The sequence below is a fragment of the Balaenoptera musculus genome, chromosome 10, assembly GCF_009873245.2.
Source record: "Balaenoptera musculus isolate JJ_BM4_2016_0621 chromosome 10, mBalMus1.pri.v3, whole genome shotgun sequence".
Classification (NCBI taxonomy): domain Eukaryota; kingdom Metazoa; phylum Chordata; class Mammalia; order Artiodactyla; family Balaenopteridae; genus Balaenoptera; species Balaenoptera musculus.
This window is the reverse complement of record NC_045794.1, coordinates 100,527,203-100,550,856: the sequence shown is the minus strand read 5'-3', so window position 1 is coordinate 100,550,856 and position 23,654 is coordinate 100,527,203. Positions and strand designations below refer to the sequence as shown.

General features: G+C 54.4%; 1 protein-coding gene across 1 annotated transcript in view; it reads right to left on the bottom strand.

The window, feature by feature from the left end:
* FBLN1 (fibulin 1) overlaps window positions 1-23,654 on the bottom strand; it is an 80,788-nt gene that overhangs the window by 8,883 nt on the left and 48,251 nt on the right. Inside the window, exons 15-16 of the mRNA XM_036866988.1 lie at window positions 12,558-12,700; window positions 10,389-10,520 (exon numbers count right to left, since the gene is read on the bottom strand). Coding sequence (XP_036722883.1) covers window positions 10,389-10,520; window positions 12,558-12,700 — 275 coding nt within the window. The remainder of the gene's footprint in view (window positions 1-10,388; window positions 10,521-12,557; window positions 12,701-23,654) is intronic.

Genomic DNA, 23,654 nt, shown 5'->3' with positions numbered 1-23,654 from the left:
CTCTTCCTCTATGTGTCCTCCCGCCTGGACCAGCCCCCCTACCCACGTGCCCGCTGGGGTCCCTCCCTGGCCCAGACCCAAACTCATCAGCTCACTCACATCTCTCCAGATGTCCCCAGATGGGCAACTGGAACTCTCCCCCTTCCCGCAAACCCGATGCCCTTCTCCCAGGCCCCTGGGCCGGGCACTTGGAGTCCACAGGCCTCTTGCTTCCGGCCCTCCCGCTCCAAGGCCAGAACTCTTCTCGACCTGCCGCCCAGCCCCCGGCCCACAGCAGGTGAGGCGCCCCTTGATTAGGCCCCGCCTCCCTGTCCAGCCTGATTTCTCAGCACTGGCCGTACTCTGGCCACGCCAGACCCCTCGCAGACCCCCAAGATGAGCAAAAGCCACAAGAGGGCAGCATGAGCGGGGTTCTGGCCAGCTCGGCCTGACTTAGACTCAAAGACAGGAAACTGCAGAGAGACGGGTCCTCCCTCTGCTTTGCAGGCATTGAGGCTGTGCTACCTCCTTCTCCAGAGGCGATTAGGCCCCGAGGGATTAAGAGGCCCACCTGGCTGGTGAGTGCAGCCCGGGCGCCCCGAGCCCCCCACTGCTGCTGAGCTGCACGGGTGCTGGGGTGACAGACAGTGAGCAGCGCTGGTCTGCCTCCTCACGGAGCTCTGGGCCCCCGGGGAGGCAGATGGGGCGTAGAGGCCAGTAAAGGTCAGCAAAGGTGCTTTGGCAGCGCTAAAGGGAAGCACTCCGCCGGGACACGGTACGGTGCCCACGCGTGCATCACCAAGGACTTGACCTGGAGCTGGATTCTGAAGGACAGTGTGGCCTGGCCAGAAACAGGCCTCGGGGAGGGGCTCAGGTGGAGGATTTCGGCTCTCAGTTTGCCACGTGGGTGAGAATTAGGGGGGAGGGGGGAGCAAGGATGCCAGCAGGTGGGCAGCGGCTTGATGGCCCCGAGGAGCTGAGACCCTTTCCTGGAGTGATGGGGTCACTGCCAGATCTCAGAAGGAGGGGACATGCTGAGGTTTGGTGAGAACCATCACTTGTTCTCCTTTCCTTCCCAAGAGGCACTAAGAATGAGCCAATTCAGGACAGAGAGGGCTTCCTGCTGGCAGGGCGGCAGCCTGAAACCCCCAAGCCTTCAATTCCCTTTATCCCTGGCCAAGGCTCCACAGAGGCTCTTCCGGCACTGGATCCCCAGAAAGAGAATCATTTGACCAGCCAGTGACTGAACATTTGTTATGCACCGACTCTATGTACTGTGTTCACAGCTACCAGGGATGTAGAGAAATTTCAGGACTGGGGTAGACCTCAAAGAGGAGGACTCTGCCTGCTGGTTCAAGGTCACAGAGGATGGTCATGGCAGCAGGAACCCCACACCGAGTCCCAACACGCTGTGTGCATGCCTCAGTCACGCCCCCTGAGCCTGGAACTCCCTCCGTGCCTCAGTTTCCTCACCTGGAGAATGGGACCATCACCCACAGGCTTAAGTGACACAATGCGTGTGTACAACATGCTGGAAGAGTGCCTGGCACACAGCAGGGGCCCAGGAGGGCTTGCTGTTAAGACAAAACTGTGATAATCGCGACCCAATACTTGGGGTTCTCAAGCTGCAGGCACGGATTGGACGTTCCATCTGGAAACACCCAACTCCGAGGCCACAGGAAGCACTCTCCGTGACAGTGGTTGACGGTGGGTGTCTGGGTCCTCTGTGTATATACGGTTGTCAGGTGAGGCCGTCGGAAGATTCCTATCATCATCAGACTCTTTTTTTCTAATTTTGCACAACATGCCTCTACTGCTGTTTGGCTAAAAACACTTCATTTTCTTAAAAAAAAGAATAATTTATGAATGTGCTGGTGATATCAAAGGCTTTTCAAAAGGTGCATAACAGCAGCAGTAAGAGGGTCACAAATCATTCTGGATGCAGCCGATCCCCAGGAGAACCTCGGGAAATGCTAAGAGGCTGCTTTGGACTCACTTTAACCCCTTGGTTCCTCTGGAAGTGAGCAGGCGAGTGTGATCCTGCAGCCTGCTGGGTGCCGGGCCCGGGTTACCTCCTAGTGGGTGTGGTGTGTGTGTGCATGCGTGCGTGTGCAAGAAAGAAAGACAAACAGGGTGACGGGGGCATGGCACAAATGATCCCCTCGTAGGCTCTTGCCTCTAGGAATTCACAATCGGTGGAAGAGAAGAGTCAAGCAGAAACTCACAATGTCATGCCCACCACACCCTTCCCGCTGGCACCAGCGTTTCTCTGCTCCCACGCACGGCAGATCTTCTAGAAGGAGTCCCCAGCACCACCTCCAGCACTCCCACTCCGGTGTGTCTCCCCTTGACCCCGCTGCACTGAGACAGCCTTGTCAAGGTCACCATCAGCTGGGGCGATACTGAATCCGATGGTGAATCCTTGGTCCTCCTCTGACCAGACTCACCATCGTTGACACGGCTCACTGCGCCTCCTCCTGGAAAGGCCTCCTCCTCCAGGCTGGCCTCCTCTCCTGATCTCCCCAGCCTCTGAGCACAGGAGGCCGCAGCGCCTGGTCTCTGGCCTCCTCTCTCCTCTGTCTACACTCAATTCCTTAGCAAGCTTGTCTGGCCTTGGGGTTCCAACTACCATCCACCTGCTAATGCCTCCCAGACTCGCTTATTCTACCCTGCGTGGCCACGGGTATCCAACAAGCCCCTCAATCTTAATGTCAAAGGGAACTTCCGACCTCCCCAAAGCTGCCATGTCACAGCTTCCCTGGCTCACCTGATGACAACCCTAGTCTCCTTGTTCTTTAGGTGAAATCCATGGAGTCATCCCTGCCTCTGCACCTAATCTGTCTGCAAAACCTGGCACCACCTCCCAACACATCCGGTATCTGTCTACTGTTCACCCCTCCTGCCGGGGCCACATGGTCAAAACTACCGTCATCTCCAGCCTGGATCACTGAGCTAGCCGCAGTGTCTTCCTGAGCCCAGCCTCACCCCGGAGCCCAGAGGGAGCCTTTATAATATTAGGTCATCTCCCTCCTCGTCCCGAAACCCTCAGGTGGCTCCCACCTCGCTCAGCAGAAAAGCCAGAGCCATTATGACAGCCTCAAGACCATGCCTCTGCTCTAGCTGCAGCCTCCTTGCCGTGATTCAAACACGCCAGGCTCGCCTCTGCCTCAGGGACTTTGCATCTGCTGTTCCTGCTGCCTGGAGCTCTTCCTCCAGATCATTTCCTCAGCTCCTCGGGTCTTAGGTGAATGTCTCCACCACCAGATGTACAGTTGCTCTTCCCCACACCCTGCCCCCCTCCTCTCCTGCCCTCTGCATAACACTTGCCACCGCCTGACGGTGTGAATACTATACTTGTTTCTTGTCTGCTGCTACCCTCTGGAATAAAACATGTATGAGGTAAGGATTCATGTCTGTCTGTCTGTCTTGGTCGTTGCTACATCCCCTAGAGCAGGGTCTGCGCCCGTTGGACACACACGTTATTTGCTAGAAGAATGAGTATGACAGGAGCCCTATAAGAAGCTCATCCAGGGTGCCCTGGGAGCACAAAGGAAGGAGCTGCACACCCTGCCTGTGGGGGGCATGGAGGGCAAGTGAGAGGAGGTGATGGCTGACTTGGGCTTTGAGGGATGAATAGGAGCTTACCAAGAGGAGAAGCAGGTGAATGCTATGGCTAAAGTTCAGGAGAAGAGAGAGGCCATAAAATGTCTGGGGTCTGGGGCACGGGCTGGGGTGGCTGGAGCAGAGTGGAGGGGAGAGGAAGGGATGAGAGTGCTGGACGCTGGGGAGGAGAAAAGCAGGCTGAGGCTGAGGACGTCTCTCCAGCCGGGCAGCAGGTTTGGACGTGAAAGGTGGGGTTTAAAACCTGACAGAACCAGCAGCTACTGGCTGTGGGGGTGGGAGGAGGGGAGCAGAGGGTCCCCGGCTTCCAGCTTCAGGAACCGAGTAGCTGGAGCACCTTTCACGTGACACGGAAGTGCACTGCTGAGAGAGCAGGATGCCCTGGCCAGGCTCGCGGGACCTCACAGCCAGGTGGAGACATCGGATCGCAGGTGTGAGAAGCAGCCCACGTGGCGCATGGGTCCAGAGGCAGGAGCAGGGAGGTGTCCAGCGAGGATCCCTGTGGCCCCTGTGTGCCCCCCTCGGGGTAGGGGGCGCAAAAGCAGGGGCTGTGCCCCAGTGGACCCCTCTGAGCCCTGAGAGTCCTGCCCGAGCCAGGGGGCTGCCTGGGGGGTGGCCTCTGAGAGCTTCTGCACCTGTGAAACTGGGTGTCGGGAGCCCTCCTCACAGGGCTTTGCAGGGGGAATAGCTGCATTTCTGTGAGTCAGGACGGCACTGGGCCTGACGCCTACGAACCCATCTCTGCTCCGCGGGGTCCCAGCGCAGGAAGCACAGAAAGTGTCAAAGTTTGTCCCCCTCTCGTGCCCCATCTCACCCCTCTGAGAGACCCCCGCCTGCCCTCCCCGCACGGCCAGCCTCCAGGTGAAGTCGGGCCGAGGCCCGTTCCTGCGCGTCACCCGGGAAACGACTTGGCTGTTGGCCAGGGTGTGGCCCCCGGTGACGGGGCTGTGCCTCCCGGAGAAGAGAAAGCGCCTAATCCCTGGGATTTGCCGTGAAAGCCGGGACAGGGCGAGTCACTCATCACTGGCAGGGATGGCTGCGCTGTTGTTTTTAGGTGGAATTTCTGAATCTCATTCGTAATGTGTACTGATCCCGGGCCAAGCTTTCCGAATCTGGCTGCCGGACGGGGTCAGCAGCGCATGTTTAACCCCTTAAGAGGTAATGATTTTGCAGAGGTGATCTGGGCCCTGGTAGCTGGGACCACGGAGTGTGACTTGAAGCCAGATGGCCGGGCAAGCAAGCTCTTTGCTTTGCATGAGGCCTCGCCTGGCCAGGGGCAGAGGCACAGCTAGGTTGGTATCTTCACTCACAAGCTCTTGTACCGGGGCTGCTGTGTACAGCTGACTAGGTTGTGCACTGCACATAGAAGCAGCTGCGAATGGTGCCCCCTAGGGTTTTGCAGTGCACAACATATTCAACTGCACGTGGCAGCCCTGCCACACACCACTTGTCTCTCCCACTGACACATTAACAGGCACAGAGCCTACTGCTGAAAAACAAGCACTTTCCACTATAGGAATTCAGATGGCAGGATGCTAGGGAAGCCAGGAGGCAGTTTCTTGAAAGCAGGACCTGTGGCTTGGGTGTAAATTTGTTCCTCAGCACCCAGCCCAGGGCTTGGCATGGCATGGAGTAGGAACTCAGGATGCTCTTGTTGAATGAGTGAGATAATTCAAGGATGACAGAACTTGGGAGGCACAGCCTCCACCATTCTGCTTCAGGGTGGGCCCGACTGGTGAGCCCGGGCCACGAGATGTGCCTATTACATAGCTCCCAGGTAGCTGGAGCCACTTTGGGGCGAACAGTCCTGGCACTGTCCCATGTGCCTCCCTCTGGCCTGCTGTCCTGTCCTCTCAGGGGGCTCCAAGCTCTCACCAGCTCTCCCGCTCCAAACGGCTTCCTCACAGTGGCTCATTTATCACCCTAACAACCTACCCAGTTATGTTAAAATACACACAACTCCTTCCGGTCCTCATAACCCGGCAAGGCAAGTATTATTATGGCAATCTTGCTGAGAAGAAAACTGAGGCTCAGAGAGGTTATGAGACCTGCCTGAGGTCACACAGCTAGAAACAGAGAATCAAGCAAGAATTATGCCCAGAACATCTGACCCCAAGCTCAGTGCTCCCTCTGTGGCAGCAGAGACTCCACTGTGTTTTGCCAGAAAAGGGCCACCCCAGCCACTGATATTTTCAAACTTAACTTGAAACAGGATAATAACCCTTATATGCTCACAGATGAAACTTAGAACGCTGTTTCAAAATGTAAAAGTTTTTGGTTCCCTTTAGGAGGGGGAGTGAGGATATTGTTACGAGGGTGGTACATACCGGGCAAACTTAGAGGCCCCACATCTTGCTTCAGTACAGACAGCATCGGCATTGGGAAAAGGTTTGGGTTCCATTAATATTGATTTCCAGCACACCTATTGTGTGCCAGGCGCTGCTAGGGTGTGTCACGTAATCATTTCATCGAATGACAATAATGGTGTCTGTAATTAGGGAATATCACTCCTCAACCTAACACAGGTAAGCATCTCTAAGGTGAGCCAGCCGATCTCCATTCATTCAGACTTTACTGGGAGCAGGATTGGCTGCCATGGTGCCTCGCCAGGAGCTGAGGACAGGAGGGCTTCTGTTTCTCAGGGGACCCAGCGGAGGAAGAGGAGCTCAGGGAACAACGCAGTACAGACTCAACATGCAGCACACCTGCTTGTCAACTGCAGCCCGTGGGACCCCGGGCCGGCACTTCAGTTTTTTCTTATAGAAACAGTGATGCCAGCCAAGGGTCAGGAGGGCTGTTCACAAAATCAACCAGTGGGTCTAAAAAGCAGCTTCCGCTGAGCCCTGCCTAGTTCCTATTGGCTTTGGGGAGGTTTTAGCAGAAATTTTGGCCAAGCTGACCCTCAATATAGACGGACTTCTTCTTCCCCTCCTTAGAAAAACAGTTAAAAAGATGTAGTGAGCAGGGAGGGGTTGGGGAAGGCTGAGGCTCAGACACCAGCTGCCACCCAGAGGCCTGGAGAGTCCAGGGGTGGCCCCCAGTTGCCGGCGGCTGATGCTACACTGCCCGCGCCCACCTCGCCAGGGTCCCCCTGAGTCATCTCTCAGGAGCTATTACCTGAAAGACCCCCTCCGGAGCAGCCCCCGATTACAGCCGGTACTCTGCTGAGCGAAGAATGAAACCGGGGCTGGATAAGGAAGGCTTTGTAGTGGCCCGAGAATACCTCAGGCATTAATGGAGCATTTTCGCACAGGTCGAAAATGCATTCTTCATTTTTCATTGACAGCTGGTGAAAGAGGAATGCAATAGGGTGTCTGCTAGGGGCTTTACAGAGACAGCAGCTCAGCCCTGCTTCAGAGCCGCCTTTATCCCTGCGAAGAACTGGTTTTTAAAGGATACATTAGGGGAAAGTCTGGCCTTTTTCGGTTCTTAATCGACTTGGGGTACTTTCTTCTTCTTCTGTTATTTGGGGGAGGAATGAACTCAACGGCGGCTTGTACGCTGGGTAATTTTCTGGGAAACGAACTCTCGGTAACTTTGCCCAAGTCAACACCAGCCGTCCGCAGGCTCCAACTCTGGGCGTCTGGGTCAGACTGGGCTCTGGGCCTGCTCTGCCCCCCAGCACCAGGGGGCCTAGGACAAGCCTCCTGCCCTTTCTGGCCATCACTCCCTCATCCGTTAACAAGTCTGCAAACAACCCCGGGCCCTGTGGTTTTTCCATTGCTCAGTCTCAGGCGGTCATTTACTCCGCTCCCTCCTTTGCCCAAGGGAGACGATCACATCCCCCGAGGCATCTGTAAGGACCGAGCAGGGATGCGGGGGTGAGCGTGCCCAGCGGTGGTTCCCAGGGCTGCTCAGACTGGTCTCAAGTCCATCGCAGGTGGACAGGCCTGTGTCCACGGCCAGCGTGTGCCAGGGTGGCTACCCCCAGAGCCCAGAAGCTCCTGGGGGGCACAGAAGCTATTTGGTGCATTAGAGGAGCAGGAAGGAGGTGGGGATAAGGAAGCCCAGGGAAGAGACCCCAAGCAGAGAAACAAGGCAGCGACCGGCGGGTATAGAGACCAGAGCCCAGCACAGCTTGGGTCCCACCTCAGCGAGACCCTGCCCCCTCTGGCCTTGGTCCTCCACCTGGAAGAGGGCATTGGTAACCTCCAGGGTCCCAACTGGACGGGACGTCCTGCAAACGTCCTGATAAGTTGAAGAGGCCGGGCCTACCCAGGAGACCGGACCACAGGAAGGATGAATTCCCAAGGGCCGGCCTGGGCCCTCCCCCAGCACCAGAATCCAAAGACCAGGGCCCATGTGACGAAGCACAGTGAGGAGAGGCTGCTCTGTCTCTGCGGCCTGGGGGTCGCCTCTCACACCAGGGGTCTGTCGTGTTCCCCACCCTACCCCGAGTCACCCTGGGAAGACCGGCCAGCCCCCTCACTGCTCTGGTGTCCCCCTCTGCAAAAGAAGAAGTTGGAAGAGGTGGCCTCCAGGAGCCTCCAGGCTCTGAGATGCCAGGATTTTCTGCCCCAGCGGATGGGAAGCCAAGAAATCGAGACTCCCAGGTTGGTTCTGTTTGGAGTATAGATGCGGCTAGAAAAATGTGCTGCTGAGCACTGGCTCTGGGCCCGGCCGCTGCCCAGCCCCTGGCTTGGGTCACTGCAGGAAGGCTTTAGCTGGGAACTGAAGGCACAGACACACTGTACAGAGCCCGCCCCCAGAGAGGCCTCAGCTGGACAGGCTTGTCACGGTCTCTCCACCACCGCGTTTTGATGATCTGTTTATGCGTCGCACACCCCCTTCCCACCCCGGTGGAATGCAAAGCCCTTAGGGGCAGGGGCTGCGTGGTATTGACCCATCTCTGTACCCACAAGGCCGGGCCCAGGGCCTGGTACAGGGCGGGCTTGGGAAGAATGCAGAAATGCAAAGAATGAATGAGTGAGTCGGAAGGTTCTGATTCCAACTCCTGTGGTTCCAAGAGCTGTGAACTGCCCCGGGGTGGGCTGCGTTGAAGCCACACCTGCAGGCCCAGCGCCAAGCACAGGCCCAAGGTGGGCTTCTGTGGGCGTGTTCACCCTACTTCCTCCCGTCTGCCCTCATCCCCAGGCGCCCGAAGGTCCCTTAAGTGTCTCTTCACCTAACGATGGGGGAAACTGAGGCCCAGGGTGGGCAGTGACTCAAGCGCAAGCGGCAAGGTTTAAGCCTGCTGACAACCAAACTGCACGCCCTCCCCTCGGAATCCCAGTGAGAGCTAATGTACCATTAATTGTAATTAACTAATTATTCCTGCTGCCAACTAGCGGAGGAGGAGCCGGGGGTGGGGGCCCCCCAGATGACTCAGTCATGTTTATAACATGCAAACCCATTTAAGAGCTTGTAAAGTCGCTATAGATGGCTCTTTGGCAACAGGGGAATAACCATTCCCTGTCTTCAGCTCGACAACGGTCGGGGCTGGGGGCCTCGGGGACCGGGGTTCTGAGATCCAACAGCGCCACCTACAGACCATGTTCGAAAATGCTCGGCTCCGGGACCAGCCGAGTGGGCGCTCAAGACCTCACAAAATCCAGGGCCTAAGAGACCACGAGGCCCACTCCTGCCCACCCCCTTCACGACGAGGAAACGGAGGCCTAGGCGAGGACAGGCCTGGCCCTCAGTTGCTCAGCTGCTTTGAAAATGCGAGTCTAAATTTAAGTCCAAAGTGGCAGATGTGATGGTTTTCATTCTCCATGAATTTGAAGTCTCTAAAGCGGGACAGTTCAGGAGAGGCACCGTGAGCAGCTTCCCAGACGCACCCGCTTCTACTTCTCCCCTTCCGGGCCTTGCTAGTGCCCGTCCCCTCCCCCTTCTCCACGTCCTCCTCCACCCCAGCCCTCCTTCGGCGCTGAATCTCGGGGGGGGGGGCGGTGGGGGGGGCTGTACCTGCGCCTTGATGCGACCTCGGCCCTCCTACCCAATGACACGTGGGAGGGGACAAGACTGGACACCCTGCAAGGCGAGCCAGGCCCTGACGCCCGTTAGCTATTCCTCTGTTGCACCATAAGAATAAAGATCGTGGGGCTTCCCTGGTGGTGCAGTGGTTGAGAATCTGCCCGCCAATGCAGGGGACACGGGTTCGAGCCCTGGTCTGGGAAGATCCCACATGCCGTGGAGCAACTAGGCCCGTGAGCCACAACTACTGAGCCTGTGCGTCTGGAGCCTGTGCTCTGCAACAAGAGAGGCCGCGATAGTGAGAGGCCCGCGCACCCCGATGAAGAGTGGCCCCCGCTTGCCGCAACTAGAGGAAGTCCTCGCACAGAAACGAAGACCCAACACAGCCATAAATAAATAAATAAATAAATAAATAAATAAAATTAAACTTAAAAAAAAAAAAACAACTCTCCTTCCTTGATCCTCTTACGGCAGTTTTAACCTCTTTGATCATTAAATATACATTATAAAAAAAAAAAAAAGAATAAAGATCGTATCAGCTCCCACGATGGGGCAGCTGTGCCGAGCCCCCGGACCAGCGCTTTACCCGTGTGACCTTGTCTGAAATCCACGTTTGTGAGACGCAGAGACCTAGTTAATCCACCCTTTGTAGGTGGGGAGACTGAGCCCACAGGGGTCTCCCCGAGAGCTGGCGGCGTCACCACCCTGGATGCTCCTCACACTGTGGGGGGGTACGGGGGAGTTCCAGCTGGGCCCTGAAGGACCAGGGGACTCAGATGGGAGCCGGGCTGATTCCCATCAGGCCTCGGCTAAGCCACTGGCTGGGAAGACGAGGGGGCGTCTAGGTGGACCTGCCGTCTCCGGCCACTCACCCACGGTCATGCCGTCCATGTAGCGCTTGATGATATCGAAGGAGTCGCGGAGGTTCCCGTCTGTTATGTCGAAGATGATGTCAGCGTGGTTGGCAGGATACGCGGGCGTGATGGCCCGGAGGAAGATGATCTCTGCAGAGAGAAGCACGGCGTGGGCCCCGTGACCCCGGAAATGACCCCCCAGGCAATAAGGACCCAACACGAGGGACCCCGTGCATGGAGAAGGGGGAGGGCCCCCGAGGGGCCCTAGATCATAGCCTGTCCCCCCTTCTCATCAACGGGGAAGCCGAGGCCTGGAGAGACTGCGAGTCTGCCCTGAAGTCATGGAGCTGATCGGCAGCAGGGCCGGTGCTAGGAAGTAACTGGTGATGATTCAGGAGTCTCCCTGAAGCTGGGAAGATGGGGAAGGGGGCTGGATGATGGGATATGGGCGAGAGGTCAGAAAGGGCAAGGGGGCAGGCTGGTCCCCTGCCCCACAGCGATGTGGGTCAGAAGCCACTTCTCAGGCTGGGCCAGGCAGTTTGGTGGCTGTATCCGTCTCCCGGGCCACCTGACACGAAGCCGGCAGCCTGCCCTGGGTGGGGAGCGCGAGGCCCCGATTTACCCCCGCCCTGTGTTATCTCCGCGGGGGGAGGACGTCCTCTTTCTGGGCCTCAGTTTCCTCACCTGTGAAGTGAATGAGGCAGCCCGCCAGTGCCCATCAAGGGTCCTCTCAACGCTAATGGTCAAGGTCTGGACTGCCTGGGCCCAAGACGCTGACAGGTATCTCTAACCACACCCAGCTCCCGCTAGAACAAAATTATGGACCAGCACTGGCCAGGAGGCCACAAAACCGGCCATTAGGGATTTGGGAAGGATTTGTGGTTTGGTGGAACCCGTCATTCTGCACAAGGCAAACAGCAGTCAGTGATTTTCTCCGACCCAAGTCCTCACACCCTGCGAAGATTCTGTGCCTCCCTTCTTCTAGAGGAACGAGTGGGCAGGTGGGGCAAGGGCCACCGGCTCCCGCAGGCAAGCACATCCCTGGGGTGCCTCTGGTGCCCTCCCACCCCCACGGCCAGGCTCTACGTTCCGGCATGTGCACCTGCATTACCCCCCAGGACCCCGTTGCCGTGTGTAAACACAGGGCAAACTGTCCGTCTTCCCTGAGACGGTCAGAGGGCTCTTTCATATCACTGTGTCCCAGAGCCTGGCCCGAGCCTGGCACATCGGAGGCTCAGTCGACGTTTACTGAGTGAATCCTCATGGCGAGCTCCTCTGATGGCCTCCACAGAGGGAGGCGGTGTCTGGAGACCACACCAGCCCTGGCACGTGGGCTGCACACCCCGAAGCGAGCCATACGGAGCAGCACCCCGTCCACAGCCCTCTGCCGGGCGCCGGGAGCCCGCTGCCCTGGACCTACCCGTGTGCAGAGGGGGCTGTGGTGGCAGGTCTACACTGCAGGCCAGGAGCTGCCTGGGGCAGGGCACACTGACGCTTCACTGCTGGGCTCCCTGGAGCTGGTCTGGCCACACCAGCCCATCTGCCCCTCGGTCTCCAGGATGATGCTTCTGGACGCAAACAGCATCAGTCCCAACCCTCAGCTGGCTCCCAAAGCCTAGGGGTTGAAGCCCCAACTCCAAGTACAGGCTCCTGCTCCCACCCTTTCAGCCCCTCTCTTGCCAAGCCGTCCACCACTCCAGCCAGAAAAACTTGGCTTTGTTCCTCAAAGGTCTACACTCCCCCCTCACCTCCAGACGTTTCCGGAGGTTCTGCTCTGCCCTCCTCTCTCCGTGCTCCCCACGTTCACTAAGTTGCCTCCTACTGATCCCTCAGGACCCAGAGTGGAGTCATTGCCTCCTGGAGGCCCCCATAGCCCCGTGCTTGGCACAGAATCAACACTTAATAGCTATTTGTTGAACAACTGTAACCCCTAAGAAGAGACCCCCGAACTGAGAGCTGGGAATGGGCTGGAACGGTACCGCCACGTAGTCTGGGGACACAGAGGAGATGCAGAGGCAGGGAGGGGTCTACATTCCAAACCCCAAACCCACATCCCACCAAGGAGTGGCTCCTGCAGGCCAAGCTCTCAACTCCAGCAAGGGGGCTGCCTGGCAAGGAAGCTCCTCCAGACGATGGCCGCCCCCGGGACCCCTACGCCTGTTCCAAGCCGTGGGAGCGGCCACTCACCTTCGGGGCGGGTGAACTCGCGGAAGGTGGGCAGCGACACGACAGTGTGGGAGATGGTGTGCACTGGGTCCAGCACGCAGGTGACGTCATTGGGGCGGCAGGACTTGATGCAGCGGACGGTGTCTGTCTTCTCTTGGCGGAGCCTGAGGGGAACCACAGCACAAGAAGCGATGGGAAAGGTGGAACCAGCACTCCCACAGAGACTGGGGTCCGGGGAGGAGAAGCAGGTGGCCGGGCGGGACCACCTGTCCCAGAGATGGCTCCGTCGGAGACCCGCACTGGCCTCCGCAGCCCGGCTGCTCCAAGGGGACGCTTCTCTGCCCTTGCTGCAAACTGGACCAGAACCCAAACCCCCGAGACACGCCCCGGTTTCCGTCTGTCCCAGCTGGGATAAGCAAAGCTTTGCTATTTGCCAACTATACGAACTGAGCTTCAGTTTCTACAACTGCAAATCACATTCATTCATTCACTTGTTCAACAAGCGTGTTTTGAGCATCTGCTGGGTGTCAGGCACCAGGGACACCAAAGCAAACAAGGGAGACAGGGTCCAGCTCTCCTGGGGCCCCGGGTCGGGGGGTTGCAGGGGTAATAAATGAGGGAGCGTATGTAAAGCACCCAGCTTGGTGCCCAGCACAAAGCGGTCAAATCTCCAGTGTCACACGATGGACGGGGAGGAAGGAAAAGGGGCCCAAGTTTGTTACAGGTCTGGCCATATTTTTAAAACCTCTTTATCATAAAATAAAACACAAATGCAAGAGCTACACAAAACAAAGGTACCGTTGAATGAGTATTATAAGGCAAACCACTTTATAATCAGCATCCAGGTCAAGAAAGAGAGCTTCACCTGCCACCTGAGGCCCCTTCGTGGGCCCCAGACCCGTCTCAACCCCCTCGCGCACCCCCAAAGTAACACCTGTCCTGACTATCCTAGCAATCACCTACCTGGGTTCCTTTACATCTGTGTCACATAAGTGTGCATCTCGAGACACTATCATTTAAACTTGTCCATTAAAAATTTTTTGTTATATCTTTCTTTTTTTATTTATTTGGCTGCGCCGGGTCTTAGTTGCAGCACGTGGGATCTTTGTTGCGGCATGCGGGCTCTTAGCTGCAGCTTGCGGGCCCTAGTTCCCTGACCAGGGATCGAACCCGGGTCCCCTGCATTGGGAGCGTGGAGCCTTACCCACTGGACCACCAGGGAAGTTCCTGTTATATCTTTCTAAAGTCCTTTTTAACCTACAGGTTTCCTCTCCATTCCTTCATTTTCCATACAGTTTACCTGTTAGGGAAGCAAAGCATCTGAGCTATGGAGCTTCCATAGCTTCTGGACTTGCTGACTGCATCCTCATGGCGCAGCCCAGCATGTTCCCCTGACCTCTGCATTCCCTGCCCACTGGCAGCCGGATCCAGACGCCTGATCAGATGCAGACCCAGCCCTTCAGTGAAATGACAGGTGGTGGTGTGTCTTCCATCGGAGGCACGTGGTGTCTGGTCATCTCCTTTCTGTGACGTCAGCAGCTGCCGATGCTCAGGGTCCAGATCCAGTGACTCATCGGGGATGGCACAATGCTGTGGTCCGAGTCTATAATTTCTTTTTCACTTGTTAGTTTGAATACTTCTGTAAAGAGATGCTTCCCCTCATACACTATCTGGTTACCAGGGGGTATAGTTCATAGAGGAAAAGCAACATTAAGGCTTGATTCTTTCTTTGTGTTGACCTGTTTTCAGGATCATCAACTAGCGATCAGCATCCAGAGGTTATCAGTTGATTTTTTAAAAATATCAGTATGAACTCATAGATTTAAACTATTTGATAGACTTCAACCCATTGCAATTATTATCCTTTACTGGAGCTCAAGTTTTCCCATCTTTGGCCAGAGGGTAAATCGGGTTGGCTCCCAAGTCCTTTTGACCTGGCCCCAGGAATCCCTGATGGTTCTCTTGCTGTCTGGCTTGACAAGGCGGTCCAGCCTCATCTTACACTTTTACTGCCCCAGCTATTTCTCCAGGAAGTGTTGGGTTTGTTTTTTGTTTTGTTTTGTTTTTTAGTAGAAAATGGTATTTCAAGATCACAATCTGGATACCAGGAATGCTCAGTCCTACTGAGTTGGTCATTGTTTCTAGGCTTCTTCAGTGGACATTTTTAAAGATAAACTACATCATGAGTTCATACTGATATTTACAATTCAAAACAAGAACCACATAGTTTTTTACTTAATCTCTTCTATATACCAAAGGAATCTCCTTTTTTCCATATCAAAATCCTCGTTCTTAAGAACACAGGAGATGACAGAATATTCCATACTTATTTATTTAGTATATTTCATATGTGACCCAGTAGTCTCAGAATAACAATACTAAAATTACTACCACTAACATAATTAATTAGAATAATGTTTTTGGATATGTTCTCCCTATTCTACCTACAATTTTTAAATAGCTGTGCTATTTCTACATTGTCTGAGCCATTTCTTTCGTTTTTTTTTTTTCTTTTTTGCCACACCGCGTGGCATGCAGGATCTTAGTTCCCTGACCAAGGATCGAACCCGTGCCCCCTGCGGTGGAAGCACAGAGTCTTAACTAGACCACCAGGGAAGTCCCCATACTTCCCTTTTTTCTTATTGCACTCATTTAGTTGTAGTTCTATGAGTAACTATGTTTAGTGCTTGCATGTTGACAATTCGCATGTTGATAATAGTTGGTGCCCTTTGTACAGGAAAGACTGTTTTGTGGGTATAAAATCCTTGGTTTACATTTTCTTGAATATCCTAAGTATTCATTTCCTTCTGGCATAAGTGGTTGCTTGGTGAAGAAGTCTGATGATAATATAATTTTTTCCCTATTAAGTCCACTTGCCGTTTTTGCCCAAATGCACAGGGATTTTTTGTTTTCTCTTTGTCTTGGTGTTGGTTGCTCTGAGTCAATATCTTCAGGTATGTTGGGTGTTCTTTCAATATGGAATTTCAAATCTTTTTCTTAAAATTTCTGTAAAGTTTCATGACTTATCATTTTAGTATTTACTGTTCCCCTCCCTTGTTTTGGTTAGTCTCTTCGGGTGATTTCTATTATCTGTATGTATGTTGGATCTTCTTTGCCTATCTTCAACATCTGTCACTTTCTCTTCAAGCCTTTTATCTCTTTTGTTATTCATTTTCAATTTATAAATTTTTTCTTTTCAACTTCTCCTTAAGTATTTATTTCTGAAATGCTTTCCGCTTTAATTTTAAATTATTTCTTGAGTTCCCTCACTTCATTTCTTGTTTTTTCCTAATTCTGGCTTACATTTTTCCTTCATTTTGTAATTTTCTCAATCCTTTTAGTTTGTTCTGATATAGACTCCAGTTTTGATCTAGTCTGTGAGCATATCTTCTGTGTTGTACTTTCATTACCAGAAGGATATCACTCTGTTCTTTATTCTCTTTTTCCTACAAATATCTTTTATGAGATTTAACCTGGATACTTTTAAGTTGATAATTTTTATGTGAAATTAGTTTCCTGAAATTTGAGAAAGAGGCATGGTTCACAGTGGTTTTTCAGACCTCACTGATGTCTGTGTGGACAGCTGCACAATCACTTCATTAACCTTCACAGCTTTTTCCTCTACGCCACACCGCCTCCTTCCTTAGCTAATAAAATGCTTTGTTTTCACTTGGGAATTTTAGAATGGGGCTGGTATGCAGGGCTTTCTGAGAAGAGGCTAGAGTAGCAAGCTGGGGAGCACTGACTCATCCCGGTAGCCCTGTCCCCTTCACAGCATGGGGCTGCACTTCTGAGAGCAGACTCCAGAGCCAGGCTGCCTGGGTTTGAACCCCGGGCCCACCTTACATCAGCATTGGGACTTGGGCAAGTTACTTAACCTCTTCTCTCCCGATGTCCTCATTGTGAAATGAGGATCATAACAGCACTTTCCTCACAAGGCTCCGTGAGGGTTAGTTAAGCGCTTGGTACAGTGCCTGGCTCACAGAAAGCAGTGTCTAGGTGTCAGCTGTCATAGTTGTTATTATTTTCATCAGCATAATAATGATAATCATAATTATTACCCTCCACCCTTGGGAGCTTGGTTTAGTACAGTGACAGTCAGAAGGGCACACACATGGGAATTCCCTGGCGGTCCAGTGGTTAGGACTCTGCACTTTCACTGCCAAGGGTGCAGGTACAATCCCTGGTCGGGGAACTAAGATCCCACAAGCCGCAAAGCACACTGTGCTTTTTGGCACAGCTCCCCCCCCCCCCGAAAAAAAGTGTACACGCAGGTCCAGGAGTCGGAAGTGATGGCAGCTCTACAAACCCTCTGAACTTTTATTCCCCATTTAAATCAAGATCCAAATGAACCCTCAAGTACCTTCCAATAAGTGGAGAAACCAACACTTATTAACTGCCTACCACGTGCCAGACGCTGCCTCGTGTGTAAGTAACTTCACGTAATGTTCAAAATAATCCAGGAAGTGGGCCTTGAAGCTCTGAAAGGCAAATGACTTATCCGAGGTCACAGAACTAGTAAATGGCAAGAAGGACATTAAAACTCGTGTTTTTGTTTGGTTGGTTGGCTGGCTTGGTTTGTTTTTTCTGCACTGTGTGATCTCAGCAGGATGATCCAGGAATACTGCTAAGTAGCCTCAAGGAACTGCAGGGAGGTGAGCAGTCAGGTAATTCAGATATCATCCCCCACATGTGCACTCAGGTACACACGGAGAAACATCAGAGGTGTCCTAAAATGGAACAGACCACCTTAAGAGGCAGAGAGTTCCACAAACAAGGGCGAGTGCAAACAAAGCTGGATTGTCAGTTGATGGGAATGTTGTAGAGGGGATTCTGGCTTCTAAAGCCCCCGAGAATTTTCCCCCCATCTTAACACTCCTATGGGAAAAGTGCTTCTCTGGCCTGAATAATCTGGACCATGATAAAATAATAATTGAATACATGATGAATCCTTGCTGTGTCTTGCTGATTTCACAGAAGAGGTGATATTTGAACTAAGCCTTGAAAATACTATCCACCCATCCATCATCCATCCATCCATCCATCCATCCATCCATCCATATGTTTATTCGGATGTTTACTGAGTTCCTTCCACAGGCCAGACATTCTGAAAGTGTAGAGAACACAGGTACAATCCCTGCCTTCAAAAAGGCCCAGAGAAGTGGGGATGATAAAAAGTAACGATAGGGTAACTGCTCTGACGGAGTACGGCCGGCGCTAGAAGATCTCAGATTCAGGAAAGGTTTCACTGAGGAGGTGACTTCAGGGAGGATGGCAGTTTGCAGGAGGATGGCATGGCACATGCTAAAGCCAAGAGAAAGTGCATGCAGAGAAGGACCAGAGCCCTGTGTGACTGGAACACAAGCAAGGGGGTGAGCTAGAGCGGGGAGCGGGAGGGAGATGTAGCTGAAAGACGGCAGAGGCTGCAGCAGGCAGGGCCTTGAATGTCATTCCAAGGGAGTTGGGCTTCATCTGCTAGTGAAAGAATCATAGACGTTTCTAAAGAGGGGAGGGACATAACCAGACTGGTCCTTCAGAGAGGTCCTCTGGCTTCAGCTTGGAAGATAGGAGACTGGAAGCCAGTCCAGACCAGAGATGCTCAGAGAGGGGTCTGGGAGACAGTGGGGGCTTGGAGATGAATGGCTAGGAGCATGCGTGTGTTCCCATGGCGAGTTAACCGCTGCCTCTGTCATAGGGCACTTGGGCATAGTGTTAACTGTATACCCGTCCTCTCCACTAGACAGCAAGGTGGGCCCTTTCCCCACTTTCCTTCCATGTACTTGTAGGAAGGACCTTAGGATCCTCCAGTAACCTTTACTTGATTCCTCTTGACATTCTGCCTTCCCTTCACATTTCTGCTTGAAAACAGCGCCAGCAGCCACAGAAATGCTAGACATGTAAAGCAATGTTGGCAGGAAGTTATCCATTCCCTCAACAGACAGGGGTAGAGCACCTACTGTGTGCTAGGCCCTGCCAGGAGCTAGCAACACGGCACTGAATGAGACAGACTTGGTCCCTGCCTTCAAGGAGCCTTCTGGATGGTGGGGAAGACAAAAGTAAAACAGATAAATGGGAACTGCAAACTGTGATGAACATCACAAAGGCAGTGTTATGAGAAAGACTGACAGAAGAATATAACCAAAGGATGTCGTCAAGGGAGGCCCAGCTGAGATAGGAACATATAGGCTGAGGTTTAACCAACATTCAGGCCAAGGGTGCAAATGCATGTGCAAAGGGCCTGAGGCAGCAAAGAGCTGGGCAGTGTGGCTCCAGGGAGGTGAGCGAGGGGAGAACAATTTGAGGTCAGGCTGGAGACGGACATTAGCACTAAATGATGCAGGGCCTTGAGAGGCACGTTGGGGACTTGGCTGGGATCATGGTGGAAGAGTCAAAGCTGTGTAGTCAGCAAACCGAGGTTCCAATACCCATGTGTGATCTTGGGCAAATCACTCGCCCCCTCTGAGTCTCTCTTGGGATGAAACACCTGCCCCACAGGATAGGAAGTAACGCATATGAAGGACCTGACGCTGCCTTAGGGGTTCCCACGAGCGGCACATTCATCGTGCTGTCCTTTGCCTCTTCCTGGTACGAAGCTGAGAACCTTAGTGGAGGGAACCGACCTCACTTAGGTAAGGGCTGCATCCAAGATGCTGCGATTGCGTTCAGTGTTTTTCCACAAGTTCGGGTTTCCCATCAAGACAAACAGAAAGGGAGGTTTGAGTCTCATGATAGAGCTTTCTCGCTTCGGTTAAAGGCTCAGCCCCTGGTGACACAATAAGGAAATGAAGCTGGGGCCAGTAGACCTGGCTCCTAGGCCCGGCTCTACCACAAATGGCCCACGTCACCTCGGCCAAGCCCCTCCCCTTCTCTGGGCCTCAGTTTCCACATCTGTGAAGTGAGAGGGGACGGAGGTCAGTCATCCCTGGGGGCGTTTGTCACCTCGTCCTCTGGGCTAATAAACACAAGCGGAGGAGAGAGAATCACGTCAGATGAAACACCCGAGCCTCGTTCTCTCCGGGCCTGGGCTCCGGCGGTGTGGAATGTGACCCCCACCAACGGGGGCCCCTGGGCGCACACTCCTCACGGAAACACTCCTTGGTCACCCTTGGGGGCGCCAGGCGGTGCTCGGCTCCCCCCTCCCCACCGGGGACAAGCAGCACAGAGACACCCGACCGCACCAAATAAAACCAAGGCACGCCAGCCATGCTGTGTGGGATCGCCCGCTGAACCTTTATTCGGATCCCGGAGGGGAGGGTGAGGAAAGCAACAAGAGGGGGCCCCCCCACGGCCCAAAGCGCGTGCTCAGAGCTCTGCGGACACAAAGATGTAAAGCTTGGCCACAAAGGAGCTGACGGTGCCGTGGCGCGAGAGGTCCATCCTGACGGTCAGGAGCAAGTCCCTGGGCTCGGGGACGGGCTTGGTGAGGGCCACCACCCCACTGTGGTGGCTCACCTTCTGGGTGGTGAAAAAGCCCTCCTCGTTGCCGCCGGTGATGGCCAGCTGCATGCTGTCCCCGGGGACGGCACTGGAGGGGCCCATGCGGAAACCACGGCGGGCACTTGGATGTTGGTGGGGAAAGAGAGGTGGTAGTAGGTTATTCTCAGAGGCAGCTTGGGGCACTCCTGATTCTCATGGCAAGGCAAGCGCTCGCAGCGGCTGCAAGAAAAGTGGACAGAGAGAAAGAAGAGGGTTAGGGCCCATCCAGCAAGCGGAGAAACAACAGAGCATGGGGCGGGGAAGCGGGGGCTCGCTGGGCGGGCCTCCCGCCGCCCCTCTGGCCAATCAGCCAACGGGAAGAGCACCCCTCACTCACCTGTGGGAGGTGCCGGGGACCTCCGGGCCGCGGGCTCAGGCACTAGCCTCTTCCAACACCCTCAGGGGGCGCTGGGTGGCTGGGGTCAAGGGTTGTGCCTGGAGCGAGGTGTGTCCCCTTCTCACTGGCAGAGCCCCACCCCGGGCTGTCCTCACCAGGCACACCCTGCCCTCTGAGTGTCGTCCAGGCTCCTGGCTCCTCGCCCAGACAGTGGTCAGGGCGACACAGGGCTCCTGAGTGGGTCTCGGAGACGACCCCCGAAGTGAGTGTCTGCACGCCGGCAAGCCCGGCTGCTGCCGTCTACGGAGCGCCCGGCTATTGGTCATCACGCCTTCGCTAGTGCGATCACACCCGCATGGGGATGGGGGCTGAGGGCCATTGTTCAGATGGGGAAACTGAGGCTGAAAGAGTCAGTGGCCTTCCTGAGGTCACAGAGTGAGTGAGGAAGCTAGATTTGTGCTCAGGCAGTGAGGTCTGTTCCCCGTCTTCCCTCGCTAAGCCCTGTGCTCTAGGCCCAGTTCCCCGTCTGTGTCCACAGGGCCAACCAAGGCTTGAGACGGAGATGGAGGGATGTTCTAACTTCCTGTGACAGGATGGGGACAGGATCTAACTTCCTGTACAAGGATGGGGACAGGTTCTAACCTACTGTCACAGGACGGGGACAGGTTCTAACGTCCTGTCACAGGATGCGGACAGGATCTAACTTCCTGTGACAGCATGGGGACAGGTTCTAACTTCCTGTACAAGGATGGGGACAGGTTCTAACCTACTGTCACAGGACGGGGACAGGTTCTAACTTCCTATGACAGGATTATCAGGATAGGTTTTAAATTCCTGTGATGGGATGGGGACAGGTTCTAACATCCTGTGACAGGACGGGGACAGGTTCTAACGTCCTGTGACAGGACGGGGACAGGTTCTAACGTCCTGTGACAGGACGGGGACAGGTTCTAACGTCCTGTGACAGGACGGGGACAGGTTCTAACGTCCTGTGACAGGACGGGGACAGGTTCTAACGTCCTGTGACAGGACGGGGACAGGTTCTAACGTCCTGTGACAGGATGGGGACAGGTTCTAACGTCCTGTGACAGGACAGGGACAGGTTCTAACCTACTGTCACAGGACGGTGACAGGTTCTAACGTCCTGTGACAGGACGGGGGCAGGTTCTAATGTCCTGTCACAGGATGCGGACAGGATCTAACTTCCTGTGACAGCATGGGGACAGGTTCTAACTTCCTGTACAAGGATGGGGACAGGTTCTAACCTACTGTCACAGGACGGGGACAGGTTCTAACTTCCTATGACAGGATTATCAGGATAGGTTTTAAATTCCTGTGATGGGATGGGGACAGGTTCTAACATCCTGTGACAGGATGGGGACAGGTTCTAACGTCCTGTGACAGGACGGGGACAGGTTCTAACGTCCTGTGACAGGACGGGGACAGGTTCTAACGTCCTGTGACAGGACGGGGACAGGTTCTAACTTCCTGTGACAGGATGGGGACAGGTTCTAACGTCCTCTGACAGGATGGGGACAGGTTCTAAAGCCCCGTGACAGGACAGGGACAGGTTCTAACGTCCTGTGACAGGACGGGGACAGGTTCTAACTTCCTGTGAGATGATAAGAACAGGGCCTATCTTCTGCCTCCTGAACTCCAGGCCCATCACACTCTGAAGGCAACTGCCTTAGAAGCAGAGCCAAGGTGCAGAGCCCTACGGGACCTGACAGACCACATCCCAGGAAGTTCTGCCACCTTGAATGTGTTTGGATTCTCCAGCCACGAGCATCTACTGTCCTAGTCTTCTATCACGCCTCCATTTCAACTTTTTTAGTTTCCATGCCTCTTGTTAGGTGACTAGGACTTATTTACACTTGGCATTTATTGTGAGCGCTGTCTCTTTTTACATCCTATGTCCAGGATGTAAAATCCTTTCTTTCAGTTGGCCATTTACCACTCTGAGTTCTTAGAAAGGGCGGCACTGGGAATGAGCTCCAGGCTAGTGAAGGTGTGTGAGGATCAGGAACACTGAAGAGGAGGGTCCTCCGTGGGAGGGGGCTCAGAGGCAGAGGGGAGAGGCAGGAAAGAAGGCGGGCATGCGTGCTGCTGAGGGGCAGTGCCCCCCCCCAAAGACACCCAGGTCCAGGCCAGATGGGAGTGCGCCAGGTGACTGTGGAGAAACCGAGGGACAGGGCCTGGCCTTGTGCTGGGTACACTGGGGCTTCTGCTTCCCCAAGCTCACCTCACTGTCCCACCCGGTTCTCCTTATTCTACTGACGAAGCTCAGTGAGGACATGTAATTTGTCCACGACTCCACGGTCTGTACTAAATGCCAGAAGCAAAGTGGGCCTGTCTCACTTCAAAGCCTGTGTGTACACACACACACACACACACACACACACACACACACACACACACACACACACGCCCCAGCTGCTTCAGGAAGGGCCTGGTGGATCTGGCCAGCAGGTGGCGCCAGCGTCTCCTTCATGTGCGTTAAGTTTTCCCACGTCTCCCATATCCAAGGCCAGGATTTTGATTCGCCAGAGGATTAAGCCGGCATGGGTGGAAGGCAGGGAACATGAGGTGTGCATGAAGTTCTGGCATCACACACCAGAGAGCTGGATACTCCTTCCTCCTCAGTGGTCCCCACCCACCCCCAACCCCACCGGGTCACCAAGCGGAGCCCCCAAGCCCTTCCTCACTCTGGGCCTTTCTGGGCCTGGCTCCTTTCAGACTGCTTGCTTCCCAAGGGTGGGGCTGTGGCTCTCTGGCTTCATCTCCAGTACCAGCTCGACACCTACATGCTTTCTACCTGCACACGAGTAAATACGGGCCTGATTTTCCTGGTCAGTTCCAACATCAATTATCCTATCCTGCTCTCCCCCATACTTGCCGAAACATCTCAGAAAGCATAACAACTGCCTCTGGCAAACTGCCTGTCAGCCTGGGGACGGCAGCAAAGTCTCTGTTAGCCGGTGTGTCTAGACAGAGGAGGGGCCGTCGCCACCGCATCTATTACGGAGCAGAGGAGGCCGGGACCCCCGGGACCACGCACCTTGGTTTCCATCTCGACCCGCATGAGAGAACAATGTGCCCCGATTTTTCAGTTCAACGAATTTGATCAGGACACCCCAAGTTCCATGAAAATGCAATTACTGAGGGCCACCACACGCCAGAGAAAAAAGGTCCTCAAGGCCAGTCCCTTCTCTCGGGAGGCACGGCCATTCTGGCCGCCCCCCAGGCTGTCTGATGCTCGCAGCCATCCCTGCTGGCACTTCCCTGACTTTCAGGCTCCTGTCATT